This window comes from Eptesicus fuscus, chromosome 16 (assembly GCF_027574615.1).
Source record: "Eptesicus fuscus isolate TK198812 chromosome 16, DD_ASM_mEF_20220401, whole genome shotgun sequence".
NCBI lineage: Eukaryota > Metazoa > Chordata > Mammalia > Chiroptera > Vespertilionidae > Eptesicus > Eptesicus fuscus.
The window spans coordinates 11,584,516-11,602,828 of NC_072488.1; the positions used below are offsets into that span (position 1 = coordinate 11,584,516).

Below are 18,313 nucleotides of genomic sequence, written 5' to 3' on the forward strand. Positions count from 1 at the left end.
CGTGGGCCCCAGCAGCTGGGTCTAATGTGTACCCAAAGGCTCAGTGCCGTTGCTTTGGGGACCAAACAGTCCCCCTGAGATTTCTGCTTCCTCCTCCACTGTTTGTGGATGAGGGAACATGGCCGCTCTGAACGCCTAGAACCTTAGAACGTTGCAGGGCCCCAAGAATATCTCCTCCAGCCTCTCCATTTCCCAGAGAAGGAACTCCAGGCCCAGCCAAGGACAGGGTCTTGCCTGCGATCACATGGCAGAGCTAGAACCCAGATCCCAGGTCTTCTGACTTGCATCCCTGTGGAAGAGTCCAGTGGAAAGAGAACTGCCTTTGAGTTTCAAGTTTGGTTCTAGCATTACGGCCTGAGATGAGACACTTTATGTCTCTGGGCCTCGGTTTCCACATCTGTAAAATGGGAGTAACAATAACACCTCTTCCACAGGATTGCTGTGTGAGCTCAGACAATAGGATGTATAGAACTTGCCTGTAAACGACAAAGCCCTGCAGACGTGAAACACAGGCATTGTCACTATTATTCTAGAACGTAGAGCACTGCACGTACTAAGGACTCAAAAGAGTCTGCTGGCTGAATGGAGGGCGTTTGAAGCATGGTGAGTGGTGAACAGGGGGCTCCAGGAGCACTGATTTGTTTAGATGGGGGGATCAAGGAAGGCTCCACAGCCCTAACCAGTTTGGCTCAGTGGATAGAGCGTCGGCCTGCGGACTCAGGGATCCCAGGTTCGATTCCGGTCAAGGGCATGTACCTTGGTTGCGGGCACATCCCCAGTAGGGAGTGGGCAGGAGGCAGCTGATCGATGTCTCTCTCTCTCTCTCATTGATGTTTCTAACTCTCTATCCCTCTCCCTTCCTCTCTGTAAACAATAAAAAAAAAAATTTTTTTTTAAAAAGCAAGGCTTCAAAGAGGGGGTGACTTTTGAGATGAGCTTTGATGAAGACGTAGAAGCCCATGGGAGGCTGGGGGCAGGGCAACAAAACATGAACCGTGTCCAAAAAATGTGGAAATGCAGCTGTGGCCTCCCGAGAGCTGTGGACACCAATTCCACAGGCAGGTTTGGGCTCCAAGCCCTGCTCAGAACTCACCACTCTCTTCTGGGCCGGTGCAGGGTCCAGGAAACAGAAAGCTCACAATTTATTTAATAGAAATAGCCTCCTAATCTAACTTGAACATTGAGGCTCAGCGAGCTGACCTGCCTTAACAAGGGCCCTGCAGCAGGCTCAGCACACGCGGGCCCCGGGGCTCAACCTGGCCCACCACTTGCTTTATAACTAGTGTTATTGGAGCCCCGTCACTCCCGTCCGTTTACATACTGTCTGTGGCTGCTTTCTTGATACAATAAGCAGAGGTGAGTAATTCCAAGAGACCATATGGACTGCGAAACCCAAAATATTGACTCTTCTGGTCCTTTATAGAAAAGAAGTTCGCCAACTCCTAGCCCACACAGCAAGATGGGGCAGAGCTGGGTCGGGGGCCAGGCCTCCGGTTCCTGACTGGGTGCTCTTTAACTCTGCACCATTGGCCCTCTCGGCCCCACCCCTGTAACACTGCCCACGGGGTGAGATTTCAGGCAGCCGGCCTCTGGGCAGGCTCAGCTCCAGGACACACGGGACAGCCAAGAGGGGTCCTTGGAGGGTTGCCCCCATGACTCAACAAGGCTTCTTACTGGGGGCAGGTCAGACACGTTAGGGGGAAACTGGCAAAGAGATGCCAACAGGCCCCTGCTTCTGCTCCACGGGCAGAACAGGACAAGCCGGTGAGTGTACGTGCAGGACTTGAGCCAGCCAGATGCTGGAGTTACAGTCACAGGCTGTCAAGAAGCGCTCAGAGGAGGACTGGCATCTCAGCAGATGGCCAAGTCCACTGTAAACCGGGCTGTAGAGTTCCTTTCTCCATGCCAGGCTGTCCCTGGTGCATTCGTGTAATTAAAACCCCACCAGATCCAATCTGTTAGAAGTTCTGAGTTCACACATGTCCTGTCCAGCTGGTCATAAGGATGCAGACAGACAATGGGCCTAGGCCATGGCCACCTGGTGTATGGCTGGCCTGGAACAGACCCCACAGGCCCCAGATTGGCCCTGTTCTGTGATACTGCCCACTCTGGGCCTCACGCCCTGTCCATCTTCCCTCCCTCCACCCCTTTCAATCCTCGGGCTCACCTTTGATGCCTCCCCTTCCTAGTTCGCTCACTCAACAATCAAGATTTATTAAATGCCAGCTACATGCCACATACTCTTCTAGGTGTGAGGAATAGAGTGGTAACAAAAGAGACAAAAATCTCCTCCTTCATGGGGATTACAGTTCAAACCCACACATACAAGAGCATCTCACACATTGTGTGTCTGCTCTTTCTTTCCTCTCCTTCCCTCCTTCCTTCCCCTCCCCTCCCTCCTTCCCCTCCCCTCTCCTCTCCTGAACTCAGTGCACAGCTGAGCACTTGACAATGGACCATGCAGAGGCCTCCTAATGAATCATCCTGCTCCCCGTCTCCCACTGCCAAGCCCCGCACAGGGATGCCAGGAAAAGCCATCTCGATACCTCTTTGACATGTCCGTTCCCTACTCAGGAGCCATCAGCGACTAAGTCAAGGTCTGAATTCCCGTACCTACTCTTCAAAGCCCTTGCCCACCTTATCAACCTTCACTACCCGTGAACTTTCCGCTCCAAGAAAACCAGAATTTCTGTTGTTGTTAGGTTTCTAATAGTCATTACTTTCTACTTATAAAAGTAATAGAGTTTTGTAGAGAATATGAAATATATAAAAGAAAATTAAAATTAATCATGAACCCTGGCTGGTGTGGCTCAGTTGGTTGAGCAATGTCCCATGCACCAAGAGGTTGCTGGTTCGATTCTTGGTCAGGACACATGCGTAGGTTGGGGGCTAGATTCCCAGTAGGATGTGTGCAGGATGTTTCTCTCATCAATGTTCTCTCTCTCTCCCTCTCCCTTCCTCTCTCTCTCTGGAATCAATAAAAACATATTTTTTTAAAAATTAATCATAAGCCCTAACCGGTTTGGCTCAGTGGATAGAGCGTCGACCTGCGGACTGAAGGGTCCCAGGTTCGATTCCCGGTCAAGGGCATGTACCTTGGTTGCGGGCACATCCCCAGTAGGGGGTGTGCAGGAGGCAGCTGATCAATGTTTCTCTCTCATCATGGATGTTTCTATCTCTCTCTGTCCCTCTCCCTTCCTCTCTGTAAAAAATAAATAAAATATATTTTAAAAATTAATCATGAGCCCATACTTTAAAGATAAACTCTATGAGCTCTTTAGTATATTTCCTTCCAGCTTCTCTTTCTGAGTGTGTGTGTGTTGTGTGTGTGTGTGTGTGTGTGTGTGTGTGTGTATACTTTTTTTAAATATTTGTATATTCAGCATGAGATCCCATTATGCATAAAGAGTTACATCCTACCAGTTTTGTTTAGCATTCTAAGGTGGTTTTCTAGTCATTAAAAGACTTCTCAAGAACAGCACTTTCGTGGCTGCACAATATTCCAACACATAAATATGCCTTAATATGTTTAACCAAACCCTATCGGTGAACATTAGGACTGTTTACCATTTTTCACAATGAAAATACTGCTATAAACATCCTTGCTCATAAATCCTTGTTCCGCTCTCTGGTTATTTTCTGAGCAGAGATTCCTAGAAGTGGCATTGCAGGTCCAGCGGGCAGACACACGCTGAGGCTCTTGACGCTGCCTGTCTGAGACTGTGTGTTGGTCCCCTCGACCTCCCAGCTGTGAGCATGTCCACCAGCCTCAGACAGGGGTATTTTGTCTGCCCCTAACACGCCACGTGTCTTCCGAGCATTGTGTCTTTGCTTCAGCAGCTTCCCTCTGTCAGAAGAACTCTGCATTCCCCACCCATCTTTCAAAGCTCAGGGTAAAGACCACTTCCTCCGTGAAGCCCTTCCTGATACCCCAACCGAAGTTCTCCACCTCTAGCCCTCCTTCAGCCCCTGTCTTAAATTCTTCTTGAAACATTTCCCACTGTTGCCATGCATTTATATAATTTGTGTTATAATAACCTCTTCTTGGTTCAGGGCTTTGAGTTTTCAAAGTGCTTCCACTGAGATGTTTCATCTGATTCACTTTCGGACAGAAAGCGTTTTAAGGTCAAGGGCCGTGGCTTGATCATCTGGGTCTACTTACTTGCTATGGCCCCATCACCAGCCTCAAGCTGGTCCTTGACCTCCTGGATGCGTCACTATTCCTTTTTCTATGAGAACAGCCTTTAGGATGCCACACACACACACACACACACACACACACACACACACACACACACACACACACACCCCTTTGCAGGGCGGACTGCGCTAGGACGGAGGGCCCTGGCTCTGTCACTGACTCACCTTGACCTAGGGCTAGTCCCTCCCCACTTCTGGGCCTCAGTTTGCCCACCTATAAAATGAGCGCGTTGAACTACATAGTCTCCCACACTCCAGGACTGATTGCCCCTGCAGCCCCTGGCCCCAGGCACCCAGAGCCGCCCCAGGGTGCCTCTGAGGGCCCCTGTGCAAAGCCAGCCTCTGGGATAGGCCTGAGGGAGCTGGCCAGGGAGGCAGGCCTGGCTCCGGGCCAGACTGTGTCTGCAAACACTGACCTTGGCTGCCGCAGGGATTTTCCATGACACCAGCACCCTCCCGCTCAGCTCCCCCTAATCCTGTGGGCCTGGGGAGTGTGGGGGATGGGAGTGAGAAAGGCTGCTCTACATTCAGGACCCTGAATCAGAGTAATAGGGGCACCTGTGGATGGTAGAGAGCTCAAAGAGAGAGAGAAGAGAGAGCGGTGGGACTACACTGGAAAGTCTGGGAGGAAACCAGGGGTCGGGAGAGAACGGGCTAGGGGGCGTGGGGAGCGGGGAGAAGAGCGGAAAGAGTAGCTGGGAAGATGGGAAGAGAGGCCTTAGAAAGGGGCAGGGTAGAGGGAGGAAGGGTGCTGTGCTTCAGAGCTGTCCTTCCAAGGAGCTCTGGCCTGGAGGGGACAAACTCCAGACCCAGTTCTGCACACTGGCCCCTCCCCCCACCCAGGTCCATGAGGCCCTGGTGGTTTCCCAGGCCTACCACAGGCCTGGGCAGGGGGGGGATTCCTACCGGGGCACTGAAGCTGACCTCCTTTTGCAGGGGCCTGGGGCCACAGGGAGGGCAGGGGCTATGAGTCACCCAAGGCCCTGCGCCAAGGCTGCCGCCCCTCCCCCTGCCGGGTGTCTAGGGGAGGTTTCTCCCATCCACATCCAGGCTTCAGGTCTGTCCGGGTTGAGCAGCTGCTCCCACCAGGCCTTGTGCGGGACCCTGAGGGGACTTGCCGGCCCTCCAGCAGCTCGGAGCCCTGCGGAACTCTGCAAACTTGCGTGCACACGTGCCAGGCGAGGCAGAGAGCGAGGCAGAGAGGCCCCGGAAAGGGTCCTGAAAGGTTCCTGGAAAAGGAGGTGTCTGAGCTGGAACCTAAAGGCTGGAGAAGGCCCGCACTTCTCCCCAAGTCCACCAAGCAGGACAGCCTCCTCCGTCCCCGCTGAGGGCCCGGCACTGCTACCAGCTGCTTCTGCCTCATCTCCTTTCACACACCCATTAGGCCCCTTCAACCCCCAGTGCCACTTCCTGGCTCCACACTGCTGCCATCCCCAGAGCACGGGGGATCCTTGGTGGCTCTTTCCTGGGTGCCGCTCAGGCTCAGGCCCAGCAGGAGAGCCCGGCCCCTCTCTGGGGCAACTGCGTCTTACAGCCAGCCCTGGAGCTGCCTCAGTCTCCCTGGAGCCCCCACTCCTCTCCAGTGGTCCCCCCAGGCCCAGGCAGCACCCTGGGGTCAGGCCCTTCCCCATGTCTAGCTCTGCATCAGCCTTTGAGCACCTCAGGCCACAGGTCACCCATCCATCTTCCCTCAGGGCAAACATTAGCCCGTTCAGTGCCCGTATTTACATTAGATAAGTAGGTGTTTGGGAACCAGGAAACAGACCCAGCCAGGCATTGCCAAGGGCTCTTTGTTCCTCACCTGTAGAAGGACTGAGCCCACCAGAGAAGGGACATCAGAGCATCTGAGGTCCTGGAAGAAGGACCTTCGAGTTCTTGATGCTACAGAGGAGAGTTTCCCAGACTGTGCTCTAGGGAACCCTTGTCCAGCAATGAGCACTGTCAGAAAAGTGGTGGAAGGTCAATCAAGTGGGAAAATGTAGCATGTGCTCCCAACTTTGACTGACCTCGCATGTTAACACGTGTGGGCTCCGATGCAGCCGACACAAATGAAATGACAACTCCTGTTACGTTCAGCCTTCCTCCCACCGGATTTAACCCAACAGCTCTTCCCACCCAACAGTTGTTCGCAGTCCATGGGACGGTATTTCAGGAAATTAACTTTGGGAAATACTGATTATAGAATGTTGATGCTGAAAGGAACTCTAAAAACCACCTAATCTTGATATTCCCCCAAACTATTCATACTAGTGATTCGTATTTATTGATCCCAGCATCCCAAGCATTTTAAGTCTACTAACTCATCAAAGCCCCACAGCAGTTCGATGAGGCAAGTCCCACCACTATTCCCATTTTGCAGGTGTGGAAACTGAGGCACTTGGCCAAAGTTGAAAGCTGTTTGGCTCCAAAGGCTGTGCTCTCATCTACGCCACTAAACTGCAGAGATCCCCTGCAGAAAACAGAAATACCTATTTTCAGTATTTCGAAACGATAACAATAACTTGACTCAGACTCATAAAATCAGTTATCCCATGCTACTCAGAAGTTTTGATTGGCAGATGTGTCCTTAATTCATTGTGATGGGAAAATAATTAATTATTGCTGTCACATTTATTCAGTGCCTGTTGTGTGTAGCAGCTACACTGCACTGATCAACACATTGTACTTCATAAATAAAATCTTTCGAAATTTGCACTCGAAGTGAGTGAACAGAAAAAATAATAAAAGGGACCCATAGGGAGGAAAAACGGTGGAAACCTTTTATCTTGCCCTATCCTCCCATGTCACAGATGAGGAAAACTGAGGCCCAGGGAAGGAAAAGGACTTGCCCAAGACACAAAGCTAGCTGTGGTCAGGGTCAAGTTAGATCCCCGGGTCTCCTGCTGCCTGGCCCCAGGCTCTTTCCTCCACCCAAGGCTGTGGCCAGCGTTCTGGCTCTGTGGCCAGCTGGACCAGGCGTACAGGTCAGGCACTCAGGCTGGCAGGCATATGAGGTCGGTGGGGAGCAGGCAGCTGAGCCCAGTTCAACCACGGCCATTACCAAGGCTCAGACTGGTCATTTATTCTTTGACCAGAAGGAAATAGGCCACAGGGAGAGAAAATCCACTAAGAGGCATGCTGGACCCCCAACCCTCTGCATCTCCCTGGAAGGCAGAGCTTCAGCCGATCTCTGCGCTCCTCGGTGATGCCGGGAGAAAAACAGAAGAACGGTGATAATATTCATCATTAATATTGATGTCCAGCCACATGATTAATTTTTTTGTCCAGCCACCCGGCTCCCTCAGGTGAATCCCATGCCTCCAACCAGGTTCCAGGACCACCGCTTAGCTGAGTTGCTCCCACGCAGGACATGCTGGGCCTGGTTGAATGAACAGGTCAACCCTGGTCCCACTGAGCCAGAGGGCAGAGGACCGAGCATTGAGTTTAGAACTGAGCATCCTGGGTTATAGTCCTGGCTCTGCCATTCACTGGCTGCATGACCTTGAGAAGGTCACGGTTCCTCTCTGGCCTTCATTTCCCCATCTGTACACTGTCAGGACTGAGCTGTCTGATCGCCAAGGGCCTCTCTGGCCCTTAGAACCTTAAGTCAATGGTGGATTCAGGCCGGTGGCTGGAAGACGAGGGGCGGGGACAGCCCTGGTTAGCGCTCTGGGAGACAGCGGCCAGAGTCTTCTGGGTGATGCGTGGGTTCTGGCTGGTCAGTCCACGGGGTACGATGAAGGAGGGTCCTCAGACAAGGAGCCCCCGGTGGCGGCCTCTGTGTGTATCAGTGACGCACAAGGACGGACGGAGCCCCTCACCAGGAGATGCAGGGCTGGACGGGAGGGAGAAGATGGGCCCTACTGTTTGCCCCTCTCCCCCCTGTAAATCCCAGGCTGATGTGGGCAAGGACCAGGCAGGCAGTGGGCCCGCTGGCAGGCAGACAAGCCTTGCCAAACTCCCATTCACTTCCCAGACCTCCCAGGGTCCCCTGGGAGTGGCTCCACCCCAGCGGGCACCCCTCCAAGTGGAGCCCACGTCAGCAGGTCCTCACGGCTCCCGGGGCCTTTCACCCAGCCACAGTGGACCAGGCCAAGGGGCAGAGGCATGCTGACCCTGGGCCCGATACTTGGAGAAGCGTACGATTCCCTGGGCATCACGCTTCCGGTGCTGTTTCTGCCACGTCCGGCTCGGGCACTGCCCGAGGATGAGGCACCGAGGGGAGCACTCCCCTCTCGGGGCCCCAGCTTCCCATCCTAATCACTGTTCCTGGGTGATGAATTGGCTCCGAGGCACTGGAATGAGTGATGAGTCAGAAAGTCCTAGTGGCCTTGGCCAACTCACAAGCCCTCTCCAGCCTTAATTACTCCGTCAAATGGAGATAGTCATAATAATGACCTTATAGGAAGTTTTTGAGAATTAAAGTTTAAAATGTACCTGAAAGATAAGACCTTCAGCCTCAGCCTTTGGTGGGAAGTGAGGGGGGCCCTGAGGGCCGCTGACCCCAAAGGTAAGGCTGGGGCCACCCTGGACAGGACCGTGGCTGTAGTGAGGCCTGAGGCTCTAGCCTGGTAAGAGCCTTTGGTTAAGCCGGGATGTGCCGCCTGCTTTGAAAATCACTCCATTCCACAGGAGGCGGGCAGGGAAAGGCGCTGTCATCTGGGCTGGGAGACAGGGCACTGGGGATGGGACAGGGAGAGGCAGGGAGGAGAACGGTGTGAGACATGCATGGGGGAGGTGCCGTCATGTCTGCTGGGACGTGGGCTGTATTCAGATGGGGGAGAGCCCCCCCTCCCCGAAGCTGGGGGACTTTGTGGGCAACCCACCATGGGCAATGAGGCTGCCAGGCGGGTGGGCGCTGGGCCTCCCTAAAGGCTGATGGGCCAGGGGAAATCACAGCCTATGAACAAACACGGGGTGAGGTGCTGGTGGTGGCCAGACAGGTCCTTCTCCCTGATGGAGGGATATGGCTGCCTGGCCCCACAGAGGCTGCCCCCGCCTCCAGGACTCCCCCTGGGAGCCCCATCGCTGCTGCTTCTGTGGCCAACGCCACGGGGTCCAAGTGCTTTCACAGCCCAGTCCCTCCTTTCCCCCTGAAGACGGCTCTGCCAGACGGCCAGGGCAGGGATTAACAGCCGTAGCTCAGGCCCCAGCGTGCAGAAAGGTAAGAGAGGTCCAGAGAGGGGGTGGATTTGCCCGCGGTCACACAGCCAGCCTGCGGTCAAGCTGGGGCTGGGCCCACACTACCCAACCCCGATCCAGCCCATCCACAGTGCCATGCCCGCCCCCACACCCTGGGTGGTATTGGCCTGCTGGACAGGGAAGGACAGGGTGAGAAGCAGCTCTGGCGCGGGGCCTGCCCAGCTGTCGAGGTGAGTTGTGATCTGGCTGCCATGGCCGAGCTGGCGGGCACAATCTGTTCTCACTCTGCTGAGACGTGGACAGGCCAGGCATGGGGGCGCACCAGCTCAGCTGGCCAGGCCGCTGGCAAAGGGTGACACAGTCACCAGCTAGATGCCGGGGTCAGGGAGGCAGGGGACCCCATTCTAAGGGTAGCCCACAGCCTCCCCTACCCCAAGCAGCTGTCCCCAGACCTCCCTGAGCTTGAAGACTCAAATAGCCTTGGGCTGACAGAGATGCCTGCTTTATTGGACCTGAGCTGACCCCCAGCCCAGGTGGAAGGTGAGGGCAACCTGGCACTTCATTCATTACTCATCATAGTGAGCTTTTCTTGAGCACTTGATACATACCAGGCCCTGGGCTAAGTGCATTAAACACATTTCCTCACTTATTTCACCCCCAAATGCCCTGCTTATCAGCCCCAATTTTACAGATATGGAAACTAAGGCTCGGAGAGGTTTAAAATCACACACACAGTCCATGGGAGAATAAAGATTTGAATTCAGATCATAGGCCAAAGCACACAGTATCCTGCCCTGCCTCATCCAAGGTGCTGCGGGCATATCCCCTGGGCATGAACGAGAGAGGAACACGACAAGGGCCAGCAGTGCCTACCCTACACCCTCAGCTCGTGTTTAACCGAATCTGTGTAGCTGGTGACCCTGGGGGACGGGTCGGGGGGCGTTGGTAACATTGGCCCTGGAGGTCAGAGCTGAACATTCTGTGCCACTCAAAGCAGAGGTCACTTCCAGCTGGGGAGAATCCAGAACAACTGCATGGAAGAGGCAACATTTTGGTTAAGTTTTGATAAGGCTTTGAAAGGAGGAAAAATTGGAAAGCCTGCCCGCATTATTTTTATTATAATAATTTCATTAATAAAGCTATGTATATCTTAGCCCGGTGAAGGAAGCAGAGCCAGGACCAGTAGGTTTCATTTTACAAATGAGGAAACATGTTCAGAAAGTGGGAGTGCTTTGCCCAAGGTCACACAGCCACTAGTAACAGGGCCAGAGATTCTGCGTTCCCATCCGGGGTCCTGTCCCCTCCGGGGCTCCAGGCAGAACTCCCGACTTAAAGCCACTTGATGGTTGGCCTCAGAGGGAAGCTTCCTTCACTGCTGGCCTCGCCAAGGTGGGGCAGGTGTAGGCAGGGCAGAGGAGGGGGCAGGGGGCAGAGGGCAGGGGGCAGGGGGCAGGTGTCTGGAATGCGCAGCCCAGTAGAGCTTTTTTTCTCTCCTCTTCCACTGTTTCTCCCCCTCCCCCCCCCCCACCCCCACCCCCAGGCTATGGCCACGCCGCGCCCAGCACGGATGGCGGCAAGGTGTTCTGCATGTTCTACGCGCTGCTGGGCATCCCGCTCACGCTGGTCATGTTCCAGAGCCTGGGCGAGCGCATCAACACCTTCGTGAAGTTCCTGCTGCACCGCGCGAAGCGGGGCCTGGGCATGCGGCGCGCCGACGTGTCCATGGCCAACATGGTGCTCATCGGCTTCTTCTCGTGCATCAGCACGCTGTGCATCGGCGCCGCCGCCTTCTCCTACTACGAGCACTGGACCTTCTTCCAGGCCTACTACTACTGCTTCATCACGCTCACCACCATCGGCTTCGGCGACTACGTGGCGCTGCAGAAGGACCAGGCGCTGCAGACGCAGCCGCAGTACGTGGCCTTCAGCTTCGTCTACATCCTCACGGGCCTCACGGTCATCGGCGCCTTCCTCAACCTCGTGGTGCTGCGCTTCATGACCATGAACGCCGAGGACGAGAAGCGCGACGCCGAGCACCGCGCGCTGCTCACGCGCAACGGCCAGGCGGGCGGGAGCCTGGGCGGCGGCGTTGGCGGCGGCGGCGGCGGCGGGGGCGGCGGCGGGGGCGCGGGCGGCAGCGTGCACACCACGGACACCGCCTCCTCCTCGGCGGCGGCGGCGGTGGGCGGCGGCGGCGGCGGCTTCCGCAACGTCTACGCCGAGGTGCTGCACTTCCAGTCCATGTGCTCCTGCCTCTGGTACAAGAGCCGCGAGAAGCTGCAGTACTCCATCCCCATGATCATCCCGCGGGACCTCTCCACGTCCGACACGTGCGTGGAGCAGAGCCACTCCTCGCCGGGAGGGGGCGGCCGCTACAGCGACACGCCCTCGCACCGCTGCCTGTGCAGCGGGGCCCAGCGCTCGGCCATCAGCTCCGTGTCCACCGGCCTGCACAGCCTGTCCACCTTCCGGGGCCTCATGAAGCGCCGGAGCTCCGTGTGATCGCCCCGCCCGCGGGGCCTGGAGCAGCTGGGAGTGTGGGCCGGGCGGGGTTCCTGCCCCGCGGAGCAGCGGGGGTGGACGAGGGGGCCGCCCCCAGCCGCCTTCAGCCCCTGGGGGACAGCCCACCCCTCTCCACCCTCCCCAGCCACCCCCCATCTCCGACTGTGCCTGCTCGCACCAGCCAGCAGGAGCTGGGGCTCTGAGGACCCTGGAGCCCCTGTCTGCGCCCTGCAAATTCCGAGAAATGTGAAACTTGGGGGGGCGGGGGAGGGGGGAATAGCAGGGAGGGAAGGCAGAAGCTGGGAGCCTCCCGTCCCTTTGGAAATCTAAGGAGCCCCCCCAGTTCTCAGAGGCCCTGCTGGTACCCAGACTGCCCCCCCTCCCCCAATCCGGAGGGGACTTCGTGTTCCGTGTACGTTTGCATCTCTATTTATACCTCTGTCCTGCCAGGTCTCCCACCTTCCCTTGGCTCCAAAAGCCAGGGTGTCTTTGTCCAGGTCACCCCCACTCAGTCTGCTCCCCTTCCTCATGCCCAGTTATGTCTCCGAACCTCCCACGACCTTCTGTGTTGTTTTGCATGGCTTTGCAGTTATGGAGAAAGTGGAAACCCAGCAGTCCCTAAAGCTAGACCCCAGAGGGCAGGCGGACAGGAGCCAGGCCAGGCCGGCTACAGTGGGGGGGGGGCGGGGGGGGGAGGGGGGGGAGGCAGAGAAGGGAGGGGAGAGCTAATGGCCAGGGTGGTCCTGCTGGCAGGTGAGAACCAAGTGGCCTTCAGTCACATTCCCAGAGGGGCAGAGGGAACCCAGCCTTCCGACCGACACTCCCCTTGATGGACCAGAAAACGTCCTGCTTGCCATCCGGCCCCTGCTCACCATTACCAGCTCTGACACCTGGAATAAGCTGTAGCCTTGGAAAGCCATGTCCTGACTACTCGTTGTTTGAGTCTCTCAACACTCCAGTTAGGTCGCCAGGGCAGGAATGCTCATCCACATTTTACCGATGCCAATGAGGCCCAAACAGGTGACAGGACTTGTCCAAGGTGACACATACAGCAAAAGGCACAGAGGGGCGGGACCAGAACCCAGGCCACTTGTTCCCAGGCGGAGTGCTCTTGCCTTCCCATTCCTCTGCCTGCCCGCTCCTGAAAGCAAAGCTCCTGCCCTGTGCACTGGCCTCGTGTGGGCACCGGGGCCTAAAGCAGGCCCAGACCTCAGGTCTGAGCCAGGGCTGGGGCTAGAGAGCTGGCAGGCATAGCCGCCTGGGACGTTATCCCTGACCCCACAGCCAGCGTTGGTGCCTGTGTCCCAAGTGGCTAGAGATCAGCTAAGGCTGCAGCAAGGCACGCCCCTCCCACGTGGGGGGCTTGGAGTTGGTGTGCCACCCAGAAACCCAAAGGGAGAGCAGAGATGGAGGTGGGAACCTAGGCTCCCTGCGGGGACCCACCGCTGGAGCTGGCGCCTGACTCAGGACAGCATCCAAGGGCGGGTGAGAGGCTTCTCCTCCCTCCGCGCTGCCCTTGCATGCTGTTCCCGTGTCCCGGCTCCTGAACACGCTCAGCAAGGCCCACGCTGGCATTCAGAAAAGCTGGAGTGGGGACCCACGGGGTGATCCGCCTCTGGGAACCCCTGCGAGGGAAGAAGTCTGGCCTGGCCTATGTGTGAGTCCTGTCTCAGCTGGAGGAGCTGGCTGCCCACGTGCCAAAGAGAGCAGGCCCCAGGAGCCGGGGCGCCCTCTGTGTTTATGTTGGGGTGGGGAGCGGTGCCGGCTGCCTCTGTCTTGTGTGTGACCCTGCCCTCGAGGGGTCCTGTCCCGTCAGTCCTGAGGGAGCCACAACCAAAGTTGCAGGGAGATGGTGGGGAAGGAGGCTGGATGGCCCTGCTCGGTCTCCAGGCTCCCAGTCTCTGCTGGGTCTTTCCCGGGGAACTGGACGGCCAGCATCGCTTCCCTCCCCCCTCCCACTGCAGGCAGCCTTTCTGCTTCCCCAATGCCTTATGCCTGGGCACACTGCCACAGAATATGCAATATGTGTGGGTGACATGCCCCACGCCCACACCCCCACCCCGGGCAGCCCCCGGACCCCAGAGGCTGCGGCTGCCTCGGCCTCCCTTTAGACCCTGCTGCCTATCTGTCTTCACACTGAGAATGGCGTCTAATAAATACTGTCCATGGAGACCAGGTTCAGGCTCGGCTGCCTCTGTCCTCATGTACCCTGAGAGCTGCCAGGGCCGGGCCACCTGCTGGCCCGCACACACACCTCTTCGCACACTCTGCCCCCGCCAGGGTCTACAGACACACTAGCGGATGCACGTTGGGCTGACTAGACCCTCTGCATCCATGGGCCTTAGGGAGAAGGCTGGGGACAATACTGGCTTCCCTTTGGTGATTTCCTCCCAGATCCAGGGTTTCTGTTTCACCAGGAACATCTATAAGGCGAGACCTCAGAAAAGAAATCACCTGGTTCAATTCTCCCCTTGAACATGAGTAAACTGATGCCCAGAGAGGGCAAGTCACTTTCCCCGAGTCACACAGCAATGAGTGGGGGTGCCCTTCTTCCAGCAGGGCCTCCCAGGCTCAGGGGCCTGATGCGCACGAAAATGTCTCTCTCCAAGGGAGACGCATCGCAAGCCCCTTCAGGGTACATTTTTCTCTGGAGGGACAACTTGGCCTGGGACTGAACCCCAGAGCCCAGGACAGACCCAGCTGGTCCCAGCCCCCGGAATCAGCTGGCCAGTGGCTTCGAGATGTTGCTGAGTGCAACCCAGAGTAATGCCTTTTATACTGCAACCCCGAACCTATCTACATGCCTGTCCACCTCTCTCTCTCTCTCTCTCGTGAAGCAATACTTAATCCCTACTACAGCCTTTCCATTCTAGCTCCTGTGATGAAATGCTGGTCACTGCCCACTCAATTTATTTCTCTCCCCACTAGTGCTCCCTGCAGATTGAAATACACTGGAGAAATAAAGGGGGGTGGGTAGGGGCACTTTCTCCAGCCTTCCCCCCTACCCATAGAAGTCAACTGAAAGACAGAAAGAGAGGCCTATTTACTGGGGGTTCGGGGAGCAAAGAAAGAAGTGGTGGCACCTGCACCACCACTACCACACACCCCACCCCCTCCAGGAGGCAGGACAACGTGACAGTGCTCCTGGCTGCTCCGTGCGGCCGCAGGCAGGCTCCTGGGACGTGCTTCTCATTGACCTGTGGCCCTCGGGGTGACCTCAGGTCCTGGTGGCACCTCATCAGAAGCCAGGGCTCCCTCGCCCAATCGCCTCTGTCCTTCTCGGTGCAACAACAGCAGAAATGATATCATTTTTGAGGTCAGCACAGGCTGCTTTTACTCTCTTTAGCAGTCCTTGCAGGACATAAACATGCTGACACTTGCCCTCCTTTCTTTCTTTCTTTCTTTTTTTTTTTAATCCTCACCTGAGGATATTTTTCCATTGATTTTTAGAGATGGCAGAAGGGAGAGGGAGAGACAGAGAGAAAGAAAGATCGATGTGAGAGAGACACATTGATTGGTTGCCTCTGCACGTGCTTCCCGACCGAGCCTGCAACCAATGTATGTGCCCTCGACCGGATCAAACCCAGGACCCTTCAGTCCATGGCTGACCCTGTACCCGCTGAGCCACACCGGCTAAGGCTGCCCTCCTTTCTTCATCACCCAGGACAAAATAATCAGAGCTCGAAGGGGTCCCGGAAGGGCTGCATGCATCTCGGTCTTCCAAGGGTTGACCAGAATTGTGGCAGCGGTGAACTGCATGCCAGCCCCTGCCTAGCCCCTGAGGGTGCAGAATTGCCCGTGGTCCTAGCGTGGGCTCTGTATCTCTAGGTGATGCCATCCCACCCTCCTCACTTACACACAGTATCTGAGGCATCCTGCACTACAAAATACACTGAGTGGCCAGATTATTATGATCTCTGAACGCATAATAATCTGGCCACTCAGTGTGTGTGTGTGTGTGTGTGTGTGTGTGTGTGTGTGTGTGTGTGTATTAGAGGCCTGGTGCATGAATTCGTGCATGGGTGGGGTCCGGCCAGCCTGGCCATGGGGAGGGGACATGGGCGGTTCGCCGGCCTGCCTGCTGGTTGAACTCCTGGTCAAGAGGACAATTTGCATATTAGCCTTTTATTATATAGGATATACACTGAGTGGCCAGATTATTATGCGTTCAGAGATCATAATAATCTGGCCACTCAGTGTATATGCACAGCAATGCAAAACTAGAAACCAGCACTGCAGAAGTGGGGGGGGCATAAATATACCAAGATCCCGGCTCCTGTGGTGACTGTGTGAGCATCAGATTGAGACAGAAGCGTCCTGGGAGCCAAGAGAGAAAGAGGCCTACAACAGCACCTCTTCCCCAGACGTGTCCATGGTGTGCCTGTGGGAAAGGGTTCCTCAGTCACATGAAGCTGGGGAAACACTGTACCTGTCACTCACGCATGGAGCTTCACAAGGCATCTTCGCTTATAAAGGCTCTGAGAAGCCCTGCAGCAAACACCGCTGCTCCCCTCTGCTCCCCTCAGCCTCACCCACACTCATGCCCAACGCCAGACCCTCTGTTTGTGTGGCATCTCTTCAGGGCCTGTGTTCCTCAGAGCACGTCTTGGGAAATGCTGATCTATCAAAATCTCATGGTCTGATGAAGAGAGAAGGCTGACCCTCCCCCTCGATAAATTCTTCTAAAAAAAAGTTCCGTTTAGAAGCCCTTCTATAACTGAAGGCCATGACATTACCAAATCCATATTTTATCCTCAATTATGTGTCAGCTCGAACCAAGGCTCAGAGCCAGGATCGGACAGCGGGTTGGTGGCGGAGCTGGGATGTGAGCCCAGCCCCATGGCCCTGAACCATTTGCTCTCGCCCACCTCACTGTGTCCTGTCCCCAGGCGGGTCCCTGTCATCAGCAAAGGAGCTCACGGAGCTAGCTGATTAGGACATGGCATTTCTTATTCAGGACATTGGTGAAAGGGGAGGCTGTAACCTGTCACCTCTCAAAAATGCCAGATTCTGATGCAGCTAACAAACCCTGTTCCACCGAGATCCTCCCAACCCCGTGCATGGGGCCACCTGGCCTCTTTCTACAGGCTCAGCATTGCCTCAAGCCCAACAGCATCCCACAACTCATCTTAGGAAGCCAGGGGGACCGTGGGCCAGGAAAGGAGTTCTTGCGAGAGGAGAGAGCACTGCCCACGCTGACCTTGCTGGCCTCGCCAACCCAGGGCACACGTCACTGGCTCCACTGAGCAGCTGATGCCCCCTCTCGCTCCCAAAGCCGTCCAGACTCCATTTTCCAAGAGGCCCCTGAACAACCCAGTCTCTAGTGGGCACGGTGCCCTCCCCTTGCCCGGGTGGCAGTGATGCTAGGACGACAGCCTCAGGCGCTGCCGCCACCTTTGTCAAAACCTGCAAAGAAACACATGCACACACTCCTCTGGACCCTTGGCCCAGCTCCTGTTTTTCAAAGGAAGGGATTGTTGCTTACAGAGAGGAAGTGAGATGTTCAAGGTCATGAAGCAAGATAATGGTGTAGCCAGGATTAGTATCCAGATAGCCTAACTTTCCACCCTCCCCACCACACACACACACACACACACACACACACACACACACACAGAGCGGGGGCCCAGCCTTCTCTGACTCTGATTTCAGATGAAAGCTGCTAATCTCTGGAGTTGAGTCATTCTCAGGCTGGAAATTTCCCACATCTAGGTTGGGACAAACATCGGGAGACTCACATCTCTGCCCCTCAGCCTCCCAGCTGTGGTGGGGGGGGGGGTGGCTTGTGAGCGGTGCCACCTCTCAGGCAGGGGCTGTGGTGGAACTGACCCCCATGACCTTTCTGGTCAGGAACTCCCCAAAAGTCCACACCAATGGCATTTGCCATTTACAAAGCTCTCTCACTTCGGTCTCTGCTTTAATCATTGGACACCTCTGAGGGCTTAGGTGAGGATGAACACCCCATTTTGCAGACAACAGCACCAAAGCTCAGGAAGACCCAGGTCCTGAGAGCAGGGACTGTCCCACAGTCACCTCTGTTTCTGAGTGCTGACCAGACCACCGGGCATTTCCTTGGGAGCACAGCCCAGTAACTCTTGGCCAGCGAGTGTCCCACGCCGCTTGCCAAACTGGATCCCGTGGGTTGGAGAGCCCCCAGGTGGACATGGCGCACAGAACCCATCAGCAAAAGAAGACAAGGAGTTATGAATGCTGTACCCACTTCACCACGTGCCCCTGTCCAACCCTGCCCGGAGCTCCGGGCTTTGGACCAAGGGCAGCAGAGTGTCCAGCCAGCAATCTCTGCCCTTCAGCGGGAGGAGCTGAAGGTTCCCGGGGGAAAGGTCATGCCTCTGACCCACGCCAACTCCCCAGATCAACACTCTTCCACAGGTCTTGTTCCCTGAAGAGGGAGCATGTGACCAGGTCATCCCTGACGACGAAACACTCTGGTCTGACTACTGGAACGGAGTGGCTTCCTGGGCTCGTGCTG

General features: G+C 56.0%; 1 protein-coding gene across 1 annotated transcript in view; it reads left to right on the forward strand.

Annotated features, from left to right (window-relative positions):
• KCNK3 (potassium two pore domain channel subfamily K member 3) overlaps nucleotides 1-11,823 on the forward strand; it is a 36,001-nt gene extending 24,178 nt beyond the window's left edge. Inside the window, exon 2 of the mRNA XM_054728324.1 lies at nucleotides 10,862-11,823. Coding sequence (XP_054584299.1) covers nucleotides 10,862-11,823 — 962 coding nt within the window. The remainder of the gene's footprint in view (nucleotides 1-10,861) is intronic.
• The last annotated feature ends 6,490 nt before the right edge of the window (nucleotides 11,824-18,313 follow it).